General features: G+C 39.4%; 1 protein-coding gene across 11 annotated transcripts in view; it reads left to right on the top strand.

Moving 5' to 3' along the window:
* BCAS3 (BCAS3 microtubule associated cell migration factor) overlaps positions 1 to 23,049 on the top strand; it is a 572,946-nt gene that overhangs the window by 72,056 nt on the left and 477,841 nt on the right. For all 11 annotated transcript variants that reach the window (XM_067716301.1, XM_067716302.1, XM_067716299.1 and 8 more), the window contains exon 7: positions 14,910 to 14,982. In XM_067716301.1, the coding sequence (XP_067572402.1) occupies positions 14,910 to 14,982 (73 nt within the window). The remainder of the gene's footprint in view (positions 1 to 14,909; positions 14,983 to 23,049) is intronic.

Genomic DNA, 23,049 nt, shown 5'->3' with positions numbered 1-23,049 from the left:
TTTCCTTATATCCTCTTTGGTGATATGTCTATTCATGTCTTTTGCCAATTACTGTTGAATTTGGAGAGTTTTTTACATATTTTGGCTTTGAGTCATTTGTAGGATATATGTTTTGAAAAATTTTTTTTCTGTCCATGGCTTATCTCTTCATCACCTCAATTTAAATGAATTCCAATTAATCACTTTATTTTCAAATGAAAGGATTATTTCCTCATGAATATTTTGCCACAAATTAATAGAGATCCATCTACACATTATTAATTTTCATACTCTGTGTTTTTGGTTCTCATTTTTCAGATATTATTATGTGGGGAAGTTGGTGCTTACTGAGCAAGAACTTTGTGTTCTTCAGCAAGATTTATTTCCCTGCGGTCTGTAAATCTTTTGAGGAACTGGACAAATCCCCGAAGTTTACTAGTTGATATAGTTGATCCCTGGGTGGCATAAAGGTTTTACATCTCTTTATAAGAGGATATAATTACCTATCATGTAAAAACACTAACTCTAGCATTTTACCAGGCAGTAGGATTCTCTTGGATAGAATTGAGTGGTTTATGCATGCCTGTTGAGTGTGTGCTGTAAGTAGCATACGGTTGTGTGAGCAGATAAACTATAGGTTATGTACATGTTAACACTTATTTATTGTAAAACTGCCTTGTGTCCAAAGTAGTTTTTTCTAGGCAGATATTGAAAGAACATCTAAATATAATTTTTGTAGTATACCTTTTGGTTAATACATTATTAGTGTTTTTAATGTCTTAATGCTTCCTTTTTTTAAAAAAAAATTATTTATTTATTTTTGGCTGCGTCGGGTCTTAGTTGAGGCACACGGGATCTTTCATTGTGGTGTGTGGGCTCTTTACGGTGCGTGGGCTTCTCTCTAGTTGTGGTGTGTGGTCTCTGTAGTTGTGGTGCACGGTCTCAGTAGTTGTGACGTGTGGGCTTAGTTGCCCCACGGCATGTGGGATCTTAGTTCCTTGACCAGAGATTGAACCCGCATCCCCTGCATTGGAAGGCGGATTCTTAACCACTGGACCACCAGGGAAGTCCCTAAACTGCTTGATTTATTCTTGATTTATTCTTGTAGGCTTGCTGAGGGTGTGCCAAGACCTATCAGTGTGTTAATAGGAGGAATCTCATTTAGCACCTAGTTTCAGGCTGATTGGAAGCCAGACCCCCAGGCAGGATCTGTATAGAAATATATACAGTCCTGTGGGTCACATTTGTAATTCCTACTGGCCTCCAGTCCAGGAGATCTGTAGGTGTTCCCTGGGTGACAGTTACAAAAATTGGGGCTCTAGACAGTTGTACAAGCTCCTTTCTGGAAGGTCTTTTAGAGCTGTAGCAAGGTCAAAGAAAAACAGGGATGGGTGTCTCCCTGGGAGCACCTCCTTAGCTCCTGGGTGTGTGGGAAACCTGAGACCTGTCCCTCAGGCTGAAGCTCCAGGCTAAGTAAATAGGCCCCTTTCACAGGAAGACTGGGGTTGAATTTCTTCCGGTTTTCTGTGCAATGCCCTGGGGATGGTGGCCTGCCAAGAACTGTCTTTTCAATTGTTACAGTCCCCTAGAGCTCAGTAATGTCAGCCTCCTTGTACAACAGAGAGGGCAATCAAGGGGTGGCCCTTGTGTGTATTGCACATGCCTGCTGGCTTTAGCAGGTCAGCTGGAGAGTGTAAGCGGTGAGGCTGGCCCCCCGGCTTTCCAAACACAGTGGGAAAATGTCTTTACCACACATGCCCATGGTTTCAGCAGTGCCGCAGGACAGTGCCTTGCCTTTGTACCCCTACCAGCTTTGGTCTCGGAGTGGGAGAATGCCACACTGCTCATGCTTGTCAGCCTCAACCAGGGAGTGGCTGAATGTGGCCCCGGAATTTAGCTAGGGAGCAATAGAATGTCAGCGATAGAATGTCTGTTCCTGCTTATCCACTCCAACCAGTAGTGAGGAAGTGCTGCAACCCCCTGAGCTTTCCTGCTTCATCAAGGCAGTGGTTGCCACCACTTTCTCCTGATTGTCTTAGCAAGATTGGAGGGAGGGTGCTGCCTCTGATCTAGCCCAGCTATGCTAGCAGGGTACCAGGCGAGTGCAGTAATGGCATCCACCAGTGCCTTTCTCTCCAAGAGGAGATTCTGCTGTGCCCTGCCCCTCCAGCAGTTGCTTTTATTTTTACTTATTTTTAATTTATATTTTATTTATTGTTGCTGCACGCGGGCTTTCTCTAGTTTTGGCGAGCAGGGGCTACTACTCTTCATTATGGTGTGCAGGCTTCTCGTTGCAGTGGCTTCTCTTGTTGCGGAGCAGGGGCTCTATGCATGCGGGCTTCAGTAGTTGTGGTACATAGGCTCAGTAGTTGTGGTGCACGGGCTCAGCAGTGTGGCTCGCGGGTTCTAGAGCGCAGGCTCAGTAGTTGTGGTGCACGAGCTTAGTTGCTCTGCGGCATGTGGGATCTTCCCAGACCAGGGCTCGAACCCATGTTCCCTGCATTGGCAGGAGGATTCTTAACCACTGCACCACCAGGGAAGCCCTTGATGCGATTTTAAATGGGATTGTCTTCTTGCTTTCTCTTTTTGATAGCTTATTATTAGTGTATGAAAAACAATAGATCTAAAAAAACTTATTTATTTACTTATTTATTTTGGCTGTGCTGGGTCTTAGTTGCGACATGCTGGATCTTTGTTGCGGCATGCGGACTTCTTAGTTGCGGCATGCGGACCTCTTAGTTGCGGCATGCAGACTCTTAGTTGTGGCATGCATTCAGGATTTAGTTCCCCAACCAGGGATGGAACTTGGGCCCCCTGCATTGGGAGCAAAGAGTCTTACCCACTGGACCACCAGAGAAGTCCCAATAGATTTTTTAAATGTATTAATCTTGTATCCTGCCACTTTACCTAAGTCATTTATTAGTTCTAATAGTGGAGACTTTAGGGTTTTCTATATATGGTATCATGTCATTTCAAATAGTGGCAGTTTTACTCCTTCCCTTCCAAATTTGGATGCCTTTAATTTTTTTTCTTTGTTTGCTGTGGCTAGGACTTCCAATGCTATATTAAACCAAAGCGGCAAGAATGGGCATCATTGTCTTGTTCCTGATGTTAGAGGAAAAACTTTCAGCTTTTCACCATTGAGCATGATGTTAGCTGTGGGTTTGTCATAAATGGGCTTTATTATGTTCAGATATGTTCCCTCTATACCCACTTTGATGAAAGTTTTTATCATGAACGAATGTTGAATTTTGTCAAATGCTGCATCCCATAGGTATTAGAAAGCTAGGTTTCCATGTTCATTTGTCTTGAAGTATTTTCTGATCTCCTTTTCAATTTCTTCATTGACCCATTGGTTTTTTAGTAGCATATTGTTTCATTTTTCCCATTTTTCTTCCTGTAATTGCTTTCTAGTTTTATACCATTGTGGTTGGAAGAAATGCTTGATACAACTCCTATTCTCTGAAATTTGTTGAGAGTTATTTTTGGCCTAACATATGATCTATTCTGGAGAACATACCATGTGTACTTGATAAGAATGTGTATTCTGATCTTTTGGGATGGAATGTCCTGTAGATATCTATTAAGATTAACCGGTCTAATGCGTCATTTAAGACCATTGTTTCCTTCTTGATTTTCTGTATGGATGCTTCGTCCATTGATGTAAGTGAGGCGTAAAGTCCCCTACTATTAATGTATTATTGCCAGTTTCTCCCTTTATGTCTGTTAATATTTGCTTTATATATTTACGTGCTTCTGTATTAGGTGCATATATGTTGGTGAGTATTATATCCTCTTCTTGTATCACTTTATCATTAAATAATGCCCTCTTTGTCATTTGTTATAGACTTTGTTATTAAGTCTATTTTGTCTGATATGAGTATTGCTCCCCCCCACATTTGCAAGAAATTTCTTTTTACGTCTCTTTGCTTTCAGTTTGTGTGTGTGTCTTTAGCTCTTTTAAGCAGAATATAGATGGGTCTTGGTTTTTTTTAATCCAGTCATCCTCCTTGTGTCTTTTGATTGAAGCATTTATTCCATTGACATTTAAAGTGATGTTTAAAAAAATTTATTATTTTATTTTTGGCTGCATTGGGTCTTCGTTGCTGCACACGGGCTTTCTCTAGCTGCAGCGAGTGGGGGCTACTCTTCATTGCAGTGCGCGGGCTTCTCATTGTGGTGGCTTCTCTTGTTGCAGAGCATGGGCTCTAGGTGCTCGGGCTTCAGTAGTTGTGGCACGTGGGCTCAGTAGTTGTGGCTTGCAGGCTCTAGAGCACAGGCTCAGTAGTTATGGCGCACAGACTTAGTTGCTCCACAGCATGTTGGATCTTCCTGGACCAGGGCTCAAACCCACATCCCCTGCATTGGCAGGCGGATTCTTAACCATTGTGCCACCAGGGAAGACCCAGTGATTTTTGATTTGTATGTACTTATTGCCATCTTGTTCCCTGTATTCTGGTTGTTTCTGTAGTTCTTCTCTGTACTTTTCCTCTTCTTTTAGTTTCTTCCCTATGGTTTGATGATTTTTTTTTTTTTTAGTGGTATGCTTGTGTTCCTTGCTCTCTACTTTTTTTTTTTTTTTTTTTTGCGGTATGCGGGCCTCTCACTGCTGTGGCCTCTCCCGTTGTGGAGCACAGGCCCCGGACGCGCAGGCTCAGCAGCCGTGGCTCACGGGCCCAGCCGCTCTGTGGCATGCGGGATCCTCCTGAACCGGGGCACGAATCCGCGTCCCCTGCATCGGCAGGTGGACTCTGAACCACTGTGCCACCAGGGAAGCCCTCTCTCTACTTTTTTGTGTATTTGTTGTATGTTTTTGATTTGTTATTACTATTGGGTTCATATATGTTGATCTTTAATTGTATCTCCTGTTTTAAACTGGTAATCGTTTAAGTTCTAACACATTCTAAAAGATCTGTATTTTAACTCCTCTCCCCCACACTTTGTGTTTTTGATATCATATTTTACATCTTCATGTTTATCCCATTATCCTTTTTATTCTAATGCATATTAGAATGCATATTCCAACTTGTTTTTGCCAAAAACATAAAACCCTAGAATGGTGAAATGAGTAGGACAATAAACTCCTGTATACCTTTGCCCTAGACTAATTACTAATATTTTGGTCACATTTTAGCCCGCTTCTAATCACTCTAATCAACCACTATTAATGTCATGCACACAGTTTATTTCCTTTGCCACTGAACAACTTGCTTATTTGCTTCAATTTTTTAATGCAGGTGTAATTTGCAGTGGAGAAATGCAGAGATTTACCTGTTACAGTTTTGGGTTTTGACAAATACATACACTTATGTAACCCATACCTCCTTAAAGATTATTTCTGTTACCCCAGAACGTTCTTACATGCCCTTTCCCAGTCATCCTTACCCCCTCGGAAGCATATACTGTTCCAACTTCTTTCACTTCAGAGGAGTAGTCTTCCCTGTTCTTGACGATGTTACATGTATCAGTGTATCTTTCCTTTTTATTGCTGAGTAGTGTTCCATTTTATGAATATATTTAATTATTCATTTTCCTGTTGGGTTGAATATATATTTTTGAGCTATTATGAATAAAGCTGTTGTGAACTTTGTAATACAAGTTTTTATGTGTCATGGAGTTTGAGTCACCATTTGGGTGAGCTGAGACAGATAGTCAATCGAATGTGTATAATATGAGGCTCTGTTAAGTGATTTAAAGAAAAAAAAAAGGAGCGGAAGCATGATAGAGGGTGATCTTTCTGATCGGAAAATATTTTAGCAGTGACCTAAAAAAAGTATGTAAGAGAACTATGGAGATAACTAGGGTATAACTTGATAATTCCAAGGAGATAGCAGAAAATGGAGCGTTCCTGAGGCAGGAGTGTGCTTGGCATATTCCAATGTGGGTGAGCAGGGTAGAGGGCTAGGTCAGAGAGATATTGATACCATGATAGAAGAGCAAGAAAGGAGTTAAGGACATGAACAGTGTTTTTTTCTTACGAGGAAAGTAAATGAATGGATTCACAATACGACGGTTGCCAGCAACAATAATAACTGCATAAAGTTTATTGAGTTCTTACATGTTGCAGCACCTTGTTTAGTCCAATCCATATCTTATATTTTTTAAACTTCACAACAATACTATGTGAGGTATTGGTACTTATCTCCACTTTACAGATGAGAGAATTAAAGCACTAAGGAATTAGATACATTAGCCTTTATCAGTACATTTATTTATTTTCCAACAGAGTTCTTCTTGGTCATAACTTTCTGACAGTAGATTTTTCAGTGAGCCAGGGTAACAGAGGAACAAATTCTGGTTCGCACGTGGTTTAGTACCACAATAACTTGGGAGAATTATTTAGCCTCTCAAAGTCTCATTTTACTCCTTTGTCAAATGTATGATTTGTACTTTGTGTTTGTTAAGGTCTGGTGAGTCAAATCTGTGAAAGAGCACAAGAGGCCTGATCCTTGAAGAGAAATAATGTGATGCCACTAAATATTAAGGGATACCTCACATGCTGAACATTTTAACTTATGGAGGAAGATAATAAAGCGAGCAACAACTTAAAAATGGTGTGTTTGACATTTTAAACTTTCTGAAGTCACGGTGGAGTCTAAAATGTATACTCATGTTTTGGATACTTGAGGCAGATGCAAAGATTTACTTGATGTTCATGGTTTTTTTTTTTTTTTTTTTTTTTTTTTGCTGCGTTGGGTCTTTGTTGCTGTGCGCAGGCTTTTCTCTGGTTGCGGCGAGCTGGGGCTACTCTTCGTTGTGGTGCTCGGGCTTCTCATTGCAGTGGCTTCTCTTGTTGCAGAGCATGGGCTCTAGGTGTGCGGGCTTCAGTAGTTGTGGCACGCGGGCTCAGTAGTTCTGGCTCACGGGCTCTAGAGTACAGACTCAGTAGTTGTGGCGCACAGGCTTAGTTGCTCCGTGGCGTGTGGGATTTTCCCAGAGCAGGGCTCGAACCCGTGTTCCTTGCATTGGCAGGCGGATTCTTAACCAGTGCGCCACCTGGTGATCATGTTTTGATAAAACTGTTCAAGGCAATAACATTTCTGTCCTGTTTTTCTTGGGGTTGGTTGATGGCACCCGCAGCCTATGTGTCTGTTTTCCCATTTCTCTCTCTTCATCTCATCTTCCACTTTATCTCTGTCTTCTTTGTCCTAAAAAAATTCCTCACATTTTTCTCTGTTAAGGTGAGAAATAAACCTGAAGAGTATTCAGTTCATAATGGTGATTGTTTTGTAGCACAAAATAGAACATTGCGTAATAAAATAGAACTTTTTAGTGGGAAAATATCCACACAGAATCTAAAATTACACACAATAAAATGTATTGACTACAAACTAACGGTGGAATCATACTTTCTAGCTAAAATTTAGATCTGCAGATATGACTACAACTTGAAGCTCACATTGAGAGAATCTATGATGAAAATGGGTTTGGACAACCTCATTGAATTAAATATTTTCTAAAAGAATTATTTCAATAAAATAACAAATGGAATGGAAGACTTGGAAACAGTTTAACTGATAAAATGAATTAAATTGTTCAATGGAATCTTTCTGCAGAAGGCACTCTCAGTTAAAATTAGTACCTACGTAATACACTTTTGTGTAAAATCTCTGTTTTCCAGTCATCCTCAACATCAAAAGAGTAGAGCTGGAATATCTTATTATCAGTTGGATGTTTATTTGCCTCTGGATATGATTTGGATCCATACAGGAGTGGTTTCTATTTGATATCTTGAAATCCTTAAGGCTGATCCATGAACTTAAACTCTTTAGTTAATGAGTTTACAATAGTGTGTATGATGGGGGGTGTTATTCAACATTTTCTGACATGCAAACTGTCTTGAATTTTGTTGAGGGGGAGAGGAGTTGGTGACTTGGTGGGCAAGCACATTTTCATTACTTTAATTGTGCGATTTATTAGGATTTTAAGCTTTTTATAAATGTTTTAGTGTTACAGGACAGAATTAAAAGGATTTAGAATAAAAGGAGTTTAACAAAAGGACTTTGCAACAGGATTGCAATAGTTTTTATATTTGATGGATTTAGCTAACGGCTTTTCATTTCAATCATCATGCTACATTCTGTTAAATGCTGTAGAACAGGTGTGTGTAACGTCATTCTCTCTATTGTACATGCAAATAAACACAATTTTATGTATAAAAAGTTAATCCTCTACAATTTGGAGGATTACATTATGGGAGGGTGATGACTCCGTTAGGCATCTTGGAGAGTACATGCTATTTATATTGCAAGAAAAATCAGGTTAATAGCTACGGTGTTCATGAGATTATAGAATTTTTATACCAACACTTTAAAAAATTGTATTTATTCAAACCATCCACAAAGAAATTATTTAAGGCAGAGTTAAGGTTTTGTTACATGGTTTTCCAACTTTGAAAAAATTTAATATAGAGTGTGCCTCAAAGATATTTGAAGGATTTGTTATGGTTTGTTTGCTTACTGAAGATTCGTCTTTTCTAGTTACAAGGTTTTGGTAGTACAGTGGGGGCTTTTGGCTTTATGTTGTTCTTAAGTGAGGGCATTATTTTGTAGTTTAAATTTTTTGCTTGGTTACCTTTTCTGAATATCCATGACGCTTATCTTTAGTAAGCGTCAGGTGACTGACCTAGAGAACAGATTCAGTAGGACTGTTGTAACCCAGTAGGTCAGCGGAAACCAATGGAATTCTTCAATTCAGGTTTGAGAAACACAAAAACAATCAAACCATTCTTGCCAGTATTATTTGCATTTTAAAGACATGATGTATCATTCATCAAAATATCAAATTGGTATGTATAATACAGGTACAAACCATAAAGACCTTGTCAGAACACCAGGATGCAGAGGGAAAATAGGTATTGTTAAAGGTGAAGGTGAAATATGGAGGAGTGAAGAATTGGCCTTGTATAGCTGAAGTTCAATTGTAATTAATTTGGAAAATAAATGTTATGGGCTTTGGACCAGTTAATTTTTAACTTGTGCTTCGCTCGAAAGTCATATTGTTAATTCTGAAATCTGATTTATTTGTTTAGCAGGGGTAAGAGCACACAATCCGTAGTAAATTAATGTTTGGTGAAGATGTAGTCACTGATCTTTATAAGCTTCTCAAAATTTAAATTAGTTATGGAGAACTTTATTCATCAACACTGTTTATAGTTTTGGATCCTTTTTTTTTAATAGTTTTGCTCTTTTTAAGGTGTGATAATACAGTCTGTTAGTGGATCATAGAACTTGTCTTAACCTATTTAGTATAATTATTATAACAATTTAAAAGTATATTATGTCAGATCACAATCTAAATGTGTAACCATTAACCTGTCCTCCTCTGGATTAAACTTCATTATTTTTGGAGGGATCCATTAATGAGGATTATTAACATTAACATTACAGTTGCTGTTTACCATCTAGCAAAGAAATGAAACATTATTAAAAGAGAGCTGAAGTCCCCTGGCTACCTCTCCCAAATATTGTCTTCATCCTAAACCCCTAAGAGGACTATTCCTATCCTGAAATTGGTGTTTATGTGTTTAGCACTTAAGATAACTAAATATCTGTCTATACATCTAACTACACACACTCATGTGGGCACACACTTGTTCAAGCACACAACTTGTACCTTTTTCAAAATTGTGGTAAAAATCACATAACATAAAATTTACCGTCGTTAGGGCTTCCTTGGTGACGCAGTGGTTAAGAGTCCGCTTGCCAATGCAGGGGACATGGGTTCGAGCTCTGGTCTGGGAAGATTCCACGTGCTGTGGAGCAGCTAAGCCCGTGCGCCAAAACTACTGAGCCTGCGCTCTAGAGCCCGCGAGCCACAATTACTGAAGCCTGTGTGCTTGGAGCCTGTGCTCTGCAACAGGAGAAGCCACCACAGTAAGAAGCCCGCGCACCGCAACTAAAGAAAGCCTGCATGTAGCAGCAAAGACCCAAGGCAGCCAAACATAAAGAAAAAAAAAATTACCATCTTTAAATCTTTACAAACTTTTTTTTTCCTGCCCAGCTGTGCCGCGCAGCATGCGAGATCTTAGTTCCCTGACCAGGGATTGAACCCGTGTCCCGTGGTCCCATGAAGTGGAGGCACAGAGCCCTAACCATTGGACTGCCAGGGAATTCCCGGCAAACTTTTAATTGTACCGCTTGGCAGTGTTAAGTGCATTCAAAGAACTCTGTACCCATTGAACACCAGCTCTCCATTTCTCTCTCCATCACTAGTCCCCATCACATTTTTCTTTCTGTTTCTAGGAATTGGACTACTTTAGATTCCCCATACAAGTGGAATAATAGAGTATTTGTCTTTTCATGAATAGTGTATTTCATTTAGCATAATGTCCTCAAGATTCATCTGTGTGTAGCATGTGACAAGATTTCCTTTTTAATATATACATTTTCTTTATCCAGTCATCATTTGATGGACATTTGTGTTGCTGCCACCTTTTGCTATTGTGAATGATTCTTTAGTGAACATGGGTGTTCAAGAGCTTGCTACATCTTTTTAAAGTTAATATTTTAAGAGCATTTCTTTTTTTTTTGCGGTACGCGGGCCTCTCACTGTTGTGGCCTCTCCCGTTGCGGAGCACAGGCTCCGGACGCACAGGCTCAGCGGCCATGGCCCACGGGCCCAGCTGCTCCGCGGCATGTGGGATCTTCCTGGACCGGGGCACGAACCCATGTCCCCTGCATTGACAGGCGGACTCTCAACCACTGTGCCACCAGGGAAGCCCTAAGAGCATTTTATAGATACCAGAATTGAGCAGAAAGTACAGAGTTGCTGTATATCTCCTGACCCCTCACATCTCACAACTTCCCCCACTATTCATACCCTGCACCACAGAGGTACCCACACTGACATCATTATCACCCAAAGTCCATAATTCTCATTAGGGTTCCCTATTGGTGTTGTACATTCAGTAGGTTTTGACAAATGCATAAGGACATGTATCCACCATTGTAGTGTCTGAACAGAATAGTTTTCCTGCCCTAAGCATCCTCTGTGCTTTACTTACTCATGCCTCCCTCCTTCTTAACCCCTGAAGACCACTCATCTTTTTTTTTTTTTTTTTGGCAGTACGCGGGCCTCTCACTGTTGTGGCCTCTTCCGTTGCGGAGCACAGGCTCCGGACGTGCAGGCTTAGCGGCCATGGCTGAGCTGGCCATGGCCAGCCGCTCTGCGGCATGTGGGATCTTCCCGGACTGGGGCATGAACCCGTGTCCCCTGCATCGGCAGGCGGACTCTCAACCACTGCGCCACCAGGGAAGCCCACCACTCATCTTTTTACCGTCTCAGTATTTTTACTGTCTCAGTAACTGTCTTTTGCCTTTTCCAGAGCCATTCAGTATGTATTTAAGTTTCCGCCGTGTTTTTTCATGGCTTGATAGCTCATTTCATTTTAGTCCTGAGTCATATTCCGTTGTCTGGTGGTACCACAGTTTATTTATCCACTCATCTACTGAAGGGCATCTTGATTGCTTCCAAGTTTTGGCAACTGGGAACAAAGCTGATATAAATGTCCATGTGCAGGTTTTTGTATAAACAGTTTTCAACTCCTTTGGGTAAATACCAAGGAGCATGATTGCTGGATCTTGTAGTAAGAGCATGTTTAGTTTAGTAAGAAACTGCCACACTGTCTTACGATGTGGCTGTACCGTTTTGCATTCCCTCTAGCGATGATTGAGAGTTCTTGTTGGTCTGCATCCTTGTCAGCATCCGGTGTTGTCATTGTTTTACATTTTGGCTGGTCTAGTATGTGTGGAGTGGTATCTTATTGTTGTTTTGATTTGAATTTCCCTGATGACCTGTGATGTGGAGCATCTTTTCATATGCTTATTGGCCATCTGTATATTTACTTTGGTTAAGTGTCTGTTCAGATCTTTTTCTCAGTTTTAAATTGGGCTGTTCGTATTCTTACTGTTTAGTTTTAAAAGTATTTTGTTATATTTGGGATAACACTCCTTTATCAGATGTGTCTTTTGCAAGTATTTCTCCAAGTCTGTGGCTTTTCGTCTCACTCTTGACATATGTACCTTTTTAAAGAGCATAAACTAAATTACATAATATTAAAAGAAAATATTTATCCTCTTTATTCTACCTTCCATTTAAAAATAACCTGCCTTCTGAGATATTACATATTTACCAGAAAGTTGCAAAAATACTACAGACAGGTCTTGTGCACCCTCTGCCCAGCTGGTTACATCTTATATACAATATAAAAACCAGGAAACTGACATTGGTGGGATGTGTGCACATAGTTCCATGTCATTTTATCACATGTGTACATTCATGTAACCACTACCATAATCAAGATACAGATCTATTTCATCACTACAGTAATCTCCCTGACACCATCTCCGTCCACCATCCCTAACTTTTGGGAATTTATCAGTCTGTTTTCCATCTCTGTACTAATTTTGTCATTTCAAGAGTATTACATAAGTGGATTTACACAGTATTGCTTTTTCACTTAGTACAAGTTTGTTGAGGTGTATCCAAGTTGTTTAGTGTATCAATAGTTAGTTCCTTCTTACTACTGATTAATATTTCATGGTGTGGAGGTAAAATTCATCTGCTGAAGGACATCAGGGATGATTTCACTTATTTTGCTGTTTAAAATAAATCTACTGTGAAATTTGTGTACAAGTTTGTGTGGGTGTAGTTTTTATTTTTCTGGGATAAATGCCCAGTAGTATGATTGCTGGGATATATGGTAAGTGTATGTTTAGGTTTTTTGTTTCTGCTCTTTTAAAGAAACTGCCACACTCTTTTCTAAAGGGGCTGTACTATTTTATATTTCCACCAGGAATGTGTGAAAGATCTAAGTTCTCTGCACTTTTTGTCAGCATTTGCTTTTTACATTTCCCTGGTAGCTACTGTTGTTGAAAATCTTTTCATTTGCATATCTGCTTTCCATATCTTATTTTCAGTGAAATATCTCATGTCTTTTGCCCATTTAAAGTTGGATTTTTGTTTTTTAGTTTTGAGTATGTTGAGATTATTTCATATATTCTAGATGGGTCCTTTGTTAAATATGTGTTTTACAAGTATTTTTTCCAACGTGTAGCTTGTTTTTAATTTTAATTATAGCCAACTTATTGCTTTTTTCGGTCTCATGGATCATATTTTCTGTGTCATGTCTGAGACCTCTTCACCAAGCCCTAGGTCCTATGATTTTCTTTTGTTTTCTTCTAAAAGTTATATAGTCTTACATTTTAATCTCTGATCCATGTTGAGTTAATTTTAGGTAAGGTGTTTTATTTCCAGTTTTATTCTTTTCCTATGGGTATGCAGCTGCCTCAGGACCATTTGTTGAAATGGTTAAACGGTCTTATTCCACTTAATTGCCTTTACACGTCTTTCAAAAATCAGTTGACCATATTTGTTTGGGTCTGTTTCTGGATTGTCTTCAGTTCCATTAATCTGTGCATCTTCTGTCAACTTTATATATCCGTTTACTTAAACTGTCTTTCATTTCCTGCATCAGCATTTTGTAGTTTTCAGTCTCTAAGTCCTGAATATATATTTTAGATTTATACCTGAGTATTTAATGTTCTTTTGAGAAGTTATTAACAGTATTGTATTTTTAATCTGGAATTCTGTGTGCTTGTTGCTAGTATATAGAAATACGGTTGATATTTTGTATGTTGATCTTGACTCTGGTGACCTTGCTGAGCTAACTCACTAGCTGTAGAAGTTTTTGCTGTTGTTGATTCCTTGGGATTTTCAATGTATCAATCATGTTATCTGAAAATAGGGAGTTTTATTTCTTCCTTTCTTATCTGTATGACTTTTTCCCCCTTTCTCTTCTGCTTCGTTGCCTTGTCTAGAACTTCCAGTACTATACTGAATAGTACTGGTGAGAGTGGAGTCCTTGCCTCGTTCTTGCAAAATTCTTGTTTGTCCTTGTTTGTTCTGTGAAAAATTTTGAAACATTTCATGGATTCTTTCCTCCTCTGTTTTTCTCTTTTCTCTCTTTTTGGAATTCCTACCTACGTACTGGAACTTTGAGGCTCTCCTTTAACATTTCTCTTGTGTATGTGTTTGTGTGTGTGTATAAATTAATGCTGTTTTTCTTTTTTTTTTTTTTCGGTGTTTTTGCTGTGTTCTGTGGGAAACTTTCTCTGATGCTTGTGTTGAGTTTTTAAATAATATCTACCTTGTTTTTAACTTCCCAGAGCTCTTTTATTTTCTAAGTGTCAGTTTTTCATTGCATTCTTATATTGCTTCATGCCTGAAATATCTTCTCATATTTTTAAAATTATTAATGATAGTTTCAAAATTTTTGATACTTTCTTCCTGTACAGAGTTAACCACTTTTCCAGGTGCTTGTACCTGTTTGTAAGCAGCAAACTAAAAAGCTGATTGCAAGCAATGTGTATGTGTTTGCCAACCTCTAACTTTATTGCGGGTGCTTTGGTGTGCTGTTTCTTGGAGCTCTCTGGTTGACAATGTCTTTCAGTCTTTCTTCACAGACTGACTGATTTAATTTTTTTTCTAATACATTGCTATTCATTTTACTAGTCTTTTCTCAGGATTTTGCATTGTTGTGTATTGAGAATGGCCTGAAATTTTGAAGTTTTTAAAGTTTCTGTTGTGACCTTCCTTTATTTAGTTTTGAAATCAAGGTTATACAACTCTTAGGTAATTAGTTGGTGGAATTGGGGGTGGTTTTCTGATTTCATGGTGAATGTGTATAAGGTTGACGTTGCTAATTTTAAAAAAAGGTTTTTAAATGTTGGTTCAATTTTGAAAATAGTTATAAGTTTATTTATAGCTCTTCTAGTTTTTGTTCAGTCAACTGTATAAATATATCAATTTAAATGAATGTTTTGCTATCTCTTTAGCTGTAAATGTTTTGAGAGAATGAAAATAATGGGAAATATACAAGAATACTTCTCAAAGTTTTATTTTACATTTTATTTCATGTTCCTCATCAGGTGCTCAAAAGTGTGACAACTTTGCTGAAAAAAGGCCCCTTCTTGGTGTTTGTAAGAGCACTGGATCTTCTGGGTAAGGAATTAAAAAAAATTTCTTTGAACCACTATTAAAATTTTGTATTATTTCAGAGGGGGAACTTTGATGTCTTCAAATCTTTGTTTACCATAAGAGTATGCTCTTACAAGACAGATGGGAAAGGAAATAAAAACATATTTAGGGTTTTTGTCACTCAGTCCTTGGGATTTTTCTGCTCACTGTTTTCTCAAATGTAGGGTGATAGCAAAACATGAAAGCAAGCCAGCAGTACCTCAGACTTCAGTCTTGAAATAAAAGATTAGCATCGTTAAGAAAAATGTGTTTCAGTTTATGTGTTTATTTACTATTTATAGTGGCCTTCTACAGTGGATTAGAACTTACTATTAGGTGGCCATCGTCGTCATCATCAGTCATCATCACCACCACCACCACTACCACCACCACCATTAACATTTACTGTTGTTGTAGCTAGCATGTGCCTGACACTGTTCTAAAGGCATTCCGTGAATTTTCTCTTTCATTTCTTTCAGCAATACTATGAAATAGATACTGTTCTTAGTCCCATTTTGCAGTTTAGAAACACTCAGGTGCTGAATTCACACAGTGGAGCTGTGGATTCAAACCCAAGCAAGCATTCTCTTAATTCCATGCTGGTTACATTTGTGACCATGAGAGGACTATGGACAAAGATGATTAATGGTTATTACTCAGGAAGTCAGATTTTCCCCTACTTTCTCTATATAATAAATGAGAATATGTGCTTCTTAATGGCTTGTGGTGATTTAGTTATCAGGTTTGTCGTGACCTTTTCACTATGTAATTCCAATTCAGCCGCTGGTAAAATTTCAATGGCCTATACAAACCATGTAATTGAAAGTTACTGGGTAGGCAGTCCAGGGCTAGTGAAGTGTTTCTGTGATATGTCATTAATGACCTAGGTTCTTCCCATTTCTAGTTTTGACATCTTTTAGGATCTGACCCCTTCCCCTAATGATCTCAAGAAGGCTACTGTCTTTTCAGTTAGTGCCTCTCCTCCACTTGAACTCCTAGCTACAAGATAAGCAGGGATATGATTATGGTTTTGTTAGTAAGGTAGAGGATCAAAATGAATATTAGGCTTGGCAACCAGTAGTCCCTGCCTTGTACTTTCAGCTGATAGTGTACACTCCAGGTCATGGATGCAGTGCAGAAGGGAAGAATGTGCTAGTGGTGTTACATGATTAGGTCTTGGAATCTTAATCGTTGCTTTCTGGGGAAATGGTTGGGCTACATACATGCATTACAAGGCAGTTTTCTTCCGGTGTAAATTTTTGGGTTGAAGTGGGCAAAAATTTACTTTGTGCTCATCACTCTGCCAGGTATGGGATGAGGATACAAAGCATGAAAACCGAATTCCTTGTCCCAAAGACTTAAGGATGTTGCTGAAAACAAAAACATAGCACACAGAAAATGATTGTGATATAATGATGTGTAATAGGAATTCAAAGAAGGTAGAGATCAGTGTGCATGGATTAATGGGAGATGGCCTCATTAGGAAGGCACAGCTTATGCTGGATCTAAAGGAATAAGAAAGTTTGGCAGTACATGAAGACGACTAAGGACTTCCAAAGTACGTTATAAAGCTATAAAAGGGGAACAGACACTGGTATAAATATACTTAGGAAAGATGGAGGTTTGTGACTTAGAATGAAGTCCATCTGCAAAACAGGTAATAACAACCATTTCAGTGCTCTAGAACTCAACCAAAGGCTTCCAACAATGTGGAAAGTGTTTATGTTTGAGAAACCGGTAAATATTAAGCCATAACAGTGGCAATCTGTCACATTCATGCCCGGAAGCTGCTCCCATCACACTCCACCCTTTTCCCTTCCAACTTGCTTGATTTTCCAGGGTGTGCAATGTCATGATGATGCCCAGCAGCATTGTCCCTGGAAGTTATGGTCTTGGGGTCATGAGATTTGTGCAGGCCCATGGCTCTTTTAGCCTAAAGTCATGGTTAGCTGAGGCTTCATGTAGGGGCAGAGGAGCCATGAAAGCATCCAGGGAAAGCTAAAATCTGGAAGACTTGAAAATGTCTGCCTGTTGAACGTGTTCCTCTACCCACACATAGATCCTTTTGGAAAGGATGACAACCTTTATTGACTTAGGGTATTTGAGCAAATTCCCTGTCGAATCTTTGGCTAAATCACTAAGCTACTTAGACACAGGGGCAACCCCCAGGCAAGCAGGCTTTAAAATGAAAACAAGAATTAAAGAAAAGTAAAACTCAACAGAGGCATTAGTAACTGCACATTGTGGAGGAAGAGAGATTTCCAGAATTCTTATACTATTTTATATAACATGTCTAGTTTTCAACATAAAATTATGATACATACCAAGAAATAGGAAAGTGTGATATATTGAGAAAAGTAGGCAATAGAAAGTGTTCCTGATTGTTTCCAATGTTAAAATTTGTAGACAGGGCCTTTAAAGCCATTATTCTACATATGTTCTAAGAACTAAATGAACCGTTTCTGGAATGATAGGAAAGTATGATAACAGTGACTGAACAAATAGAGAATCTCAATAAGAAATTAGAAATTGTAGAAAAACCAAATGGAAATTCTGGAGTTGAAGAGAAAAAAGGTGAAATAAACTCTCCGGAAGAACGCAACACCATATTCAAGTCAGCACAAGTATCAGGGAACTGGTGTGTTGACAAGTGAGCTGAAAGGGAAAGGGAACCAAGCAGAAGAGGGGAAACACCTGTGGTGAAAGAAAACCTTGTTGATTTCACTCTTCCTGGTGTTTAGGTCCCTGTAATTCAGGTGCACCCAGTCCTGTTGAAGCCCCACAAAAAGATGTGTTTACGGAAGGTGCTCAGCTACCTACTGAGTTTGCTTTGCAGGTTTTGAAAGATTTTCCATTCCTTAGCAACCCTGCTTAACTGTATGATTAAGGAGATTGTTTTTATTTTTACAGGATTCATTTATTGAGGTATCACTTTATCAAAAAATAAGACACGAAAGGAAGGGTTGTATATAGTAGGTGATGAGATGATTTATTGAGGGATGACCATGATGTTATGCAGGTTATATTAGTCAGGGTTCTCCGGAGAATCAGAACTAGTGGGATGTGGGATGTATGTGTGTGGGGAGGGAGGGAGTGGGGGATTGATTTTAAGAAATTGTCTCACATGATTGTGAGGGCTGCAGATCCAAAATCTGGAGACTGAGGGAAGAGTTACAATTTCAATCCAAAGACAGAATTCCCTCTTCCTCCAAGGAAGTCAATGTTTTAAAATTTTATTAGAACTTTGAACTGATTGGATGAGTCCCACTCACATTATGAAGCATAATCTGCTTTACTCAAACTGCTGATTGAAATGTTAGTCTTATATAAAAAATACCTTCAGAGAAACATCTAGAATAATATTTGACCAAATCTGGTTATTGTGGCTTAGCCAAGTTGACACATTAATGACCACAGGGGCAATGAAGATAGTTCTGATTAAAATAGCATTTGCGGAACTTCCCTGGTGGCGCAGTGGTTAAGAATCCGCCTGCCAATGCAGGGGACACGGGTTTGAGCCCTGGTCTGGGAAGATTCCCACATGCCGCGGAGCAGCAAGGCCCCTGTGCCGAAACTACTGAACCTGCACTCTAGAGCCTGCGAGCCACAACTGCTGAGCCCGCGTGCCTAGAGCCCGTGCTCCACAACAAGAGAAGCCACCGCAATGAGAAGCCTGCACACCACAACGAAGAGTAGCCCCTGCTCACCACAACTAGAGAAAGCCCATGGGCAGCAATGAAGACCCAATGCAGCACCCCCCCCCCCCAAAAAAAATAGCATTTGCTGGGCTTCCCTGGTGGCGTAGTGGTTGGGAATCCACCTGCCAAGGCAGGGGACACGGGTTTGAGCCCTGGTCTGGGAAGATGCCACATGCCGTGGAGCAACTAAGCCCGTGCACCACAACTGCTGAGCCTGTGCTCTAGAGCCCACGAGCCACAACTTCTGGGCCCATGTGCCACAACTACTGAAGCCCATGCACTGCAATGAAGAGTGGCCCCAGCTCTCTGCAACTAAAGAAAGCCCGTGAACAGCAACGAAGACCCAACACAGCCAAAAATAAATTTATTAAAAAAAATAGCATTTACCTATTTCAAAAAAGTCTATTGTAGGCACTCATTTCCCCTGTCCCATTTCTGCTCATTAATTTATTTCTAGTAGGAGAATCATTCTGGAAAGAGACTGCTATATGTCTGTATCATTTGCTGGGTTGTTTTAAGAATGGTTATTGGGCTTCCCTGGTGGCTCAGTGGTTGAGAATCTGCCTGCTAATGCAGGGGACACGGGTTCGAGCCCTGGTCTGGGAGGATCCCACATGCCGCAGAGCAACTAGGCCCGTGAGCCACAACTACTGAGCCTGCGTGTCTGGAGCCTGTGCTACACAACGAGAGGCCGCGATAGTAAGAGGCCCGCGCACCGTGATGAAGAGTGGCCCCCACTTGCCACAACTAGAGAATGCCCTCGCACAGAAACGAAGACCCAACACAGCAAAAATAAATACATTAATTAATAAACTCCTACCAGCATCTTAAAAAAAAAAGTCTTATAAAAAAAAAAGAATGGTTATTGATAAATAAATGCAAAGATATTTTCTTTTTGTTGTTTTTGTTTGTTTGCTTTTTTCTTTTGGCTGCGTTGGGTCTTTGTTGCTGCATGGGCTTTCTCTAGCTGTGGTGAGCAGGGGCTACTCTTCGTTGTGGTGTGCAGACTTCTCATTGCAGTGGCCTCTCTTGTTGTGGAACACAGGCTCTAGGAGCGCAAGCTTCAGTAGTTGCGGCACGTGGGCCCCATGGTGTGTGGGCTTGAGTAGTTGTGGCTCCACGGCTCTGGGTCACGTGGACTTCAGTTGTGGTGTGCAGGCTCAGTAGTTGTGGCTCATGGGCTCTAGAGCGCAGGCTCAGTAGTTGTGGCACACGGCTTGGTTGCTTTGCAGCATGTGGGATCTTCCTGGGTTCGAACCTGTGTCCCCTGCATTGGCAGGCTAATTCTTAACCACTGTGCCACCAGGGAAGTCCTCCTTGGTTTTAAGCACAGTGCCTTCTAACTATCAGGCTCTCAAAAATATTTATTTTTTGCTAAATGAATTTTAGTAAGCTTGCTTAGTAACACTTTTTTATGGTTGAGAAAATGTCTTAATCTGAGGAACCACATCTCCTGAACCTGGGTGTTGATGTCTTCTTCAGAGCCTGTGGTGAACAAAATTTTAGGACCCCCTTCACCCTTTGGAGACGTACAAGACATGTCTGTTGCTGTTCATTTCCGTGGCAAATGCTTTATTGAGCACAAGGTGCTTTGGACACTGTCAGTTGCTTATATTCACAATTAATGCTACTTAGTTCTTCTTAGGAAAGTTCAGTAAAATTTCCTTTTGATGTATAAATTTTCTTATTTATATTAAATTTATAATAACTTTTCAAAGAAAGGGGGGGAATTACTATGGAAATAATCGCAGTCCTTCCTCATTTTTTATCCTTTAGGTATACACACATTACACTTAGCCCACAATTTTTAATACTGGCTGTTAGTGCATTCATGACAGTCATTAAAATGCCATTTTTTTGTTTTTAAATTTGTTTTTTTCATTTTTTTTAATATTCTAGTGTTGTTGTCTTTTTTTGTGTGTATGTGTCTATGTAGAGAGAAAGAGAGAGGGAGAGGGAGAAAGGGAGAGAGAGACATATACACTGTTTCATAATCATTCCAGATAAGCCATTTAAGTGCTTGGTGGGACATAACGTTTATTGTGCTACTGATCCAGGGATTAAGTCAGTGCCTTGTGTAATAATTTGAGGGAGGGAGGAGAAGTATGGACAGTATACTAAGGAATATACACTTTCTTAGGAAATGAAAGCTCATTGTGTATTACATGCTAAACTGTTCCAGTAATGCAGTTTTTTGTGGTTAGGATTTTGTTGGGTATTATGAATAATTGCAAAAGAGTAACGTTATTCAACAGCTGACTACAGACCTTGAAGAATGTTTAATCCAATATAATATCATCACGTTATTGGAGTGAAGATGTGATCTTTACATAGAGAGAATCATAGAATGCTGGTAGTGGAAAGAACCTTGAAACCACGTAAGATATGTGCTACAGATAAAGGAAGTCTTATCCAGAGACTCACATCATATATCACATCATATATACAGGGATGTAATATACAACACAGAATAAAGTCCAGATTTTATAATAACTTTGTATGGTGTATAATCTATAAAAGTATTGAACCACTGTGTTGTACACCTGAAACGAATATTGAAAGTCAACTATGCTTCAATTAAAAGAGTGAGAGGGACTTCCCTGGTGGTCCAGTGGCTAAGACTCCCAATGCAGGGGGCCCAGGTTCAATTCCTGGTCAGGGAACTAGATCCCACATGCCGCAACTAAGAGTTTGCCTGCCTCAACTAAAGATTCTGCACACTGCAACAGAAAAGATCCTGCATGCTGCAACGAAGATCCCACACATGGCAACGAAGATCCCACACGTGGCAACGAAGATCCCGCGTGCCACAACTACGACCTGACGCAGCCAAATAAATAAATAAATATTAAAATAAAATAAAATGAAAGTGTGAGAAAATTTCTTTATTTCAATTTGATAGGAATCCCTTATCTCTTATTAAATAAGCGCTCTATGGCCATATTTCCAAGATTGAATTTTAATAATCAGAGAGATTAAGATTTTGGCAACCAAAGACATCTTAAATTTACCTTGAAAAAAGCTAATTAATTTTAATAGGTGCATAGGAATGAAGACTTAATTTCAAAATTAAGGACTGTTCATTAAATATGATACAGTTAGTTCACAGTATTAATAGTTTTGCAGTTTGTTACCAATTGCTAAAAAAGGTCATTTTGGATTGACAGAATTCTGTGGGACTGGTTTTTATTTATTTATTTAATTTTCTTGAAGTATAGTTGATGTGCAGTGTTGTGCCATTCTCTGCTGTACAGCACAGTGACTCAGTTATACACATATAGACATTCCTAGGGCTGGTGTTTGGTAGACACTGATCTAAAGCAGCAGTTATTTAGGTGGAGGTTAAGCACAGTTTTCACTGTCCTGAAGTGTTGCTGAAGAGAGTTTATTTCAACTTGTGTCTAAAATAAATAAGGGTTATGTTAAATAGAACTAGAAGGGAGGTTGCTTGGGATACTAAGTATCTGACATTTCTTCTTGTAATGAAACGTCACAGAGCCGTTACATACGATGCCCTTGTTTTAACTGATTTTCATCCTGTTGTGTTGTGAGGTCTGATGGAATCACAGTTTGAGCTGGCATTACTTGTGCAGATACAAAAAAGAGGTTTATGCCATTCTTCCAGTCTTTGGTGCTCTAACACATGAGCTTTTTGAGTAATTCCTTGGCCTTCCTTCAAGTACCCAGTCTTTCGCTTGTTCATCTCACTGGTCTTTTACATTTCTGTGGGTGTTCTGCGTTTTCTTCTAGCTCTCTGTATGGCCTTGTGACTCTCTTTACTGCTTTCAAAGACTGGGCTTTTACATCTTTGATATACCATTTATGCTGAAAGCTGCCACCCTGGCACAGAGGTTTTTAATGAGATGGGTCAGGATAGTGGGGTATCCAATATCATGGATTGTTCATAGACCTCTTGACTTTAGTGTTGTCTTAGAACCACCAGAGCCCTCAGAGCATGATAGAGCACACCCTGTTTATCTGATTATGGATGTAATAAAACCTTAAGGAAATAAGATGACATTACTGTAACAGGTAAAAGTTGTTTTTTTATGTATTTATTTAAAAATATAGTATCTAAACTATGGACACCAGTTAGTGGTGTGTTGTAAGATTGTTTTTATAGACATTGTTGTATATTTCCTTGTGAGCCTGAAATTGGTACAAATTTCAAATGGCCCACCAAAATGGTTATATGTAGGTGACTAAACCAAAGGAATCCTGCTTTAATTTTTTGAAGAACTTTTTTTTTTCTTGCTATTACGTGATATTTGTATTCCTGAAAACCTGTCCTGTTAGGGTCCTAGCTAGAAACAGAAGATATACTCAAATTGGGTAATTTGAGGAGAGTTTAAAT

This window comes from Pseudorca crassidens, chromosome 19 (genome assembly GCF_039906515.1).
Source record: "Pseudorca crassidens isolate mPseCra1 chromosome 19, mPseCra1.hap1, whole genome shotgun sequence".
Taxonomy (NCBI): Eukaryota; Metazoa; Chordata; class Mammalia; order Artiodactyla; family Delphinidae; genus Pseudorca; species Pseudorca crassidens.
Note: the sequence above shows the minus strand (reverse complement) of the source record. Positions and strands in the feature narration are given on the sequence as shown.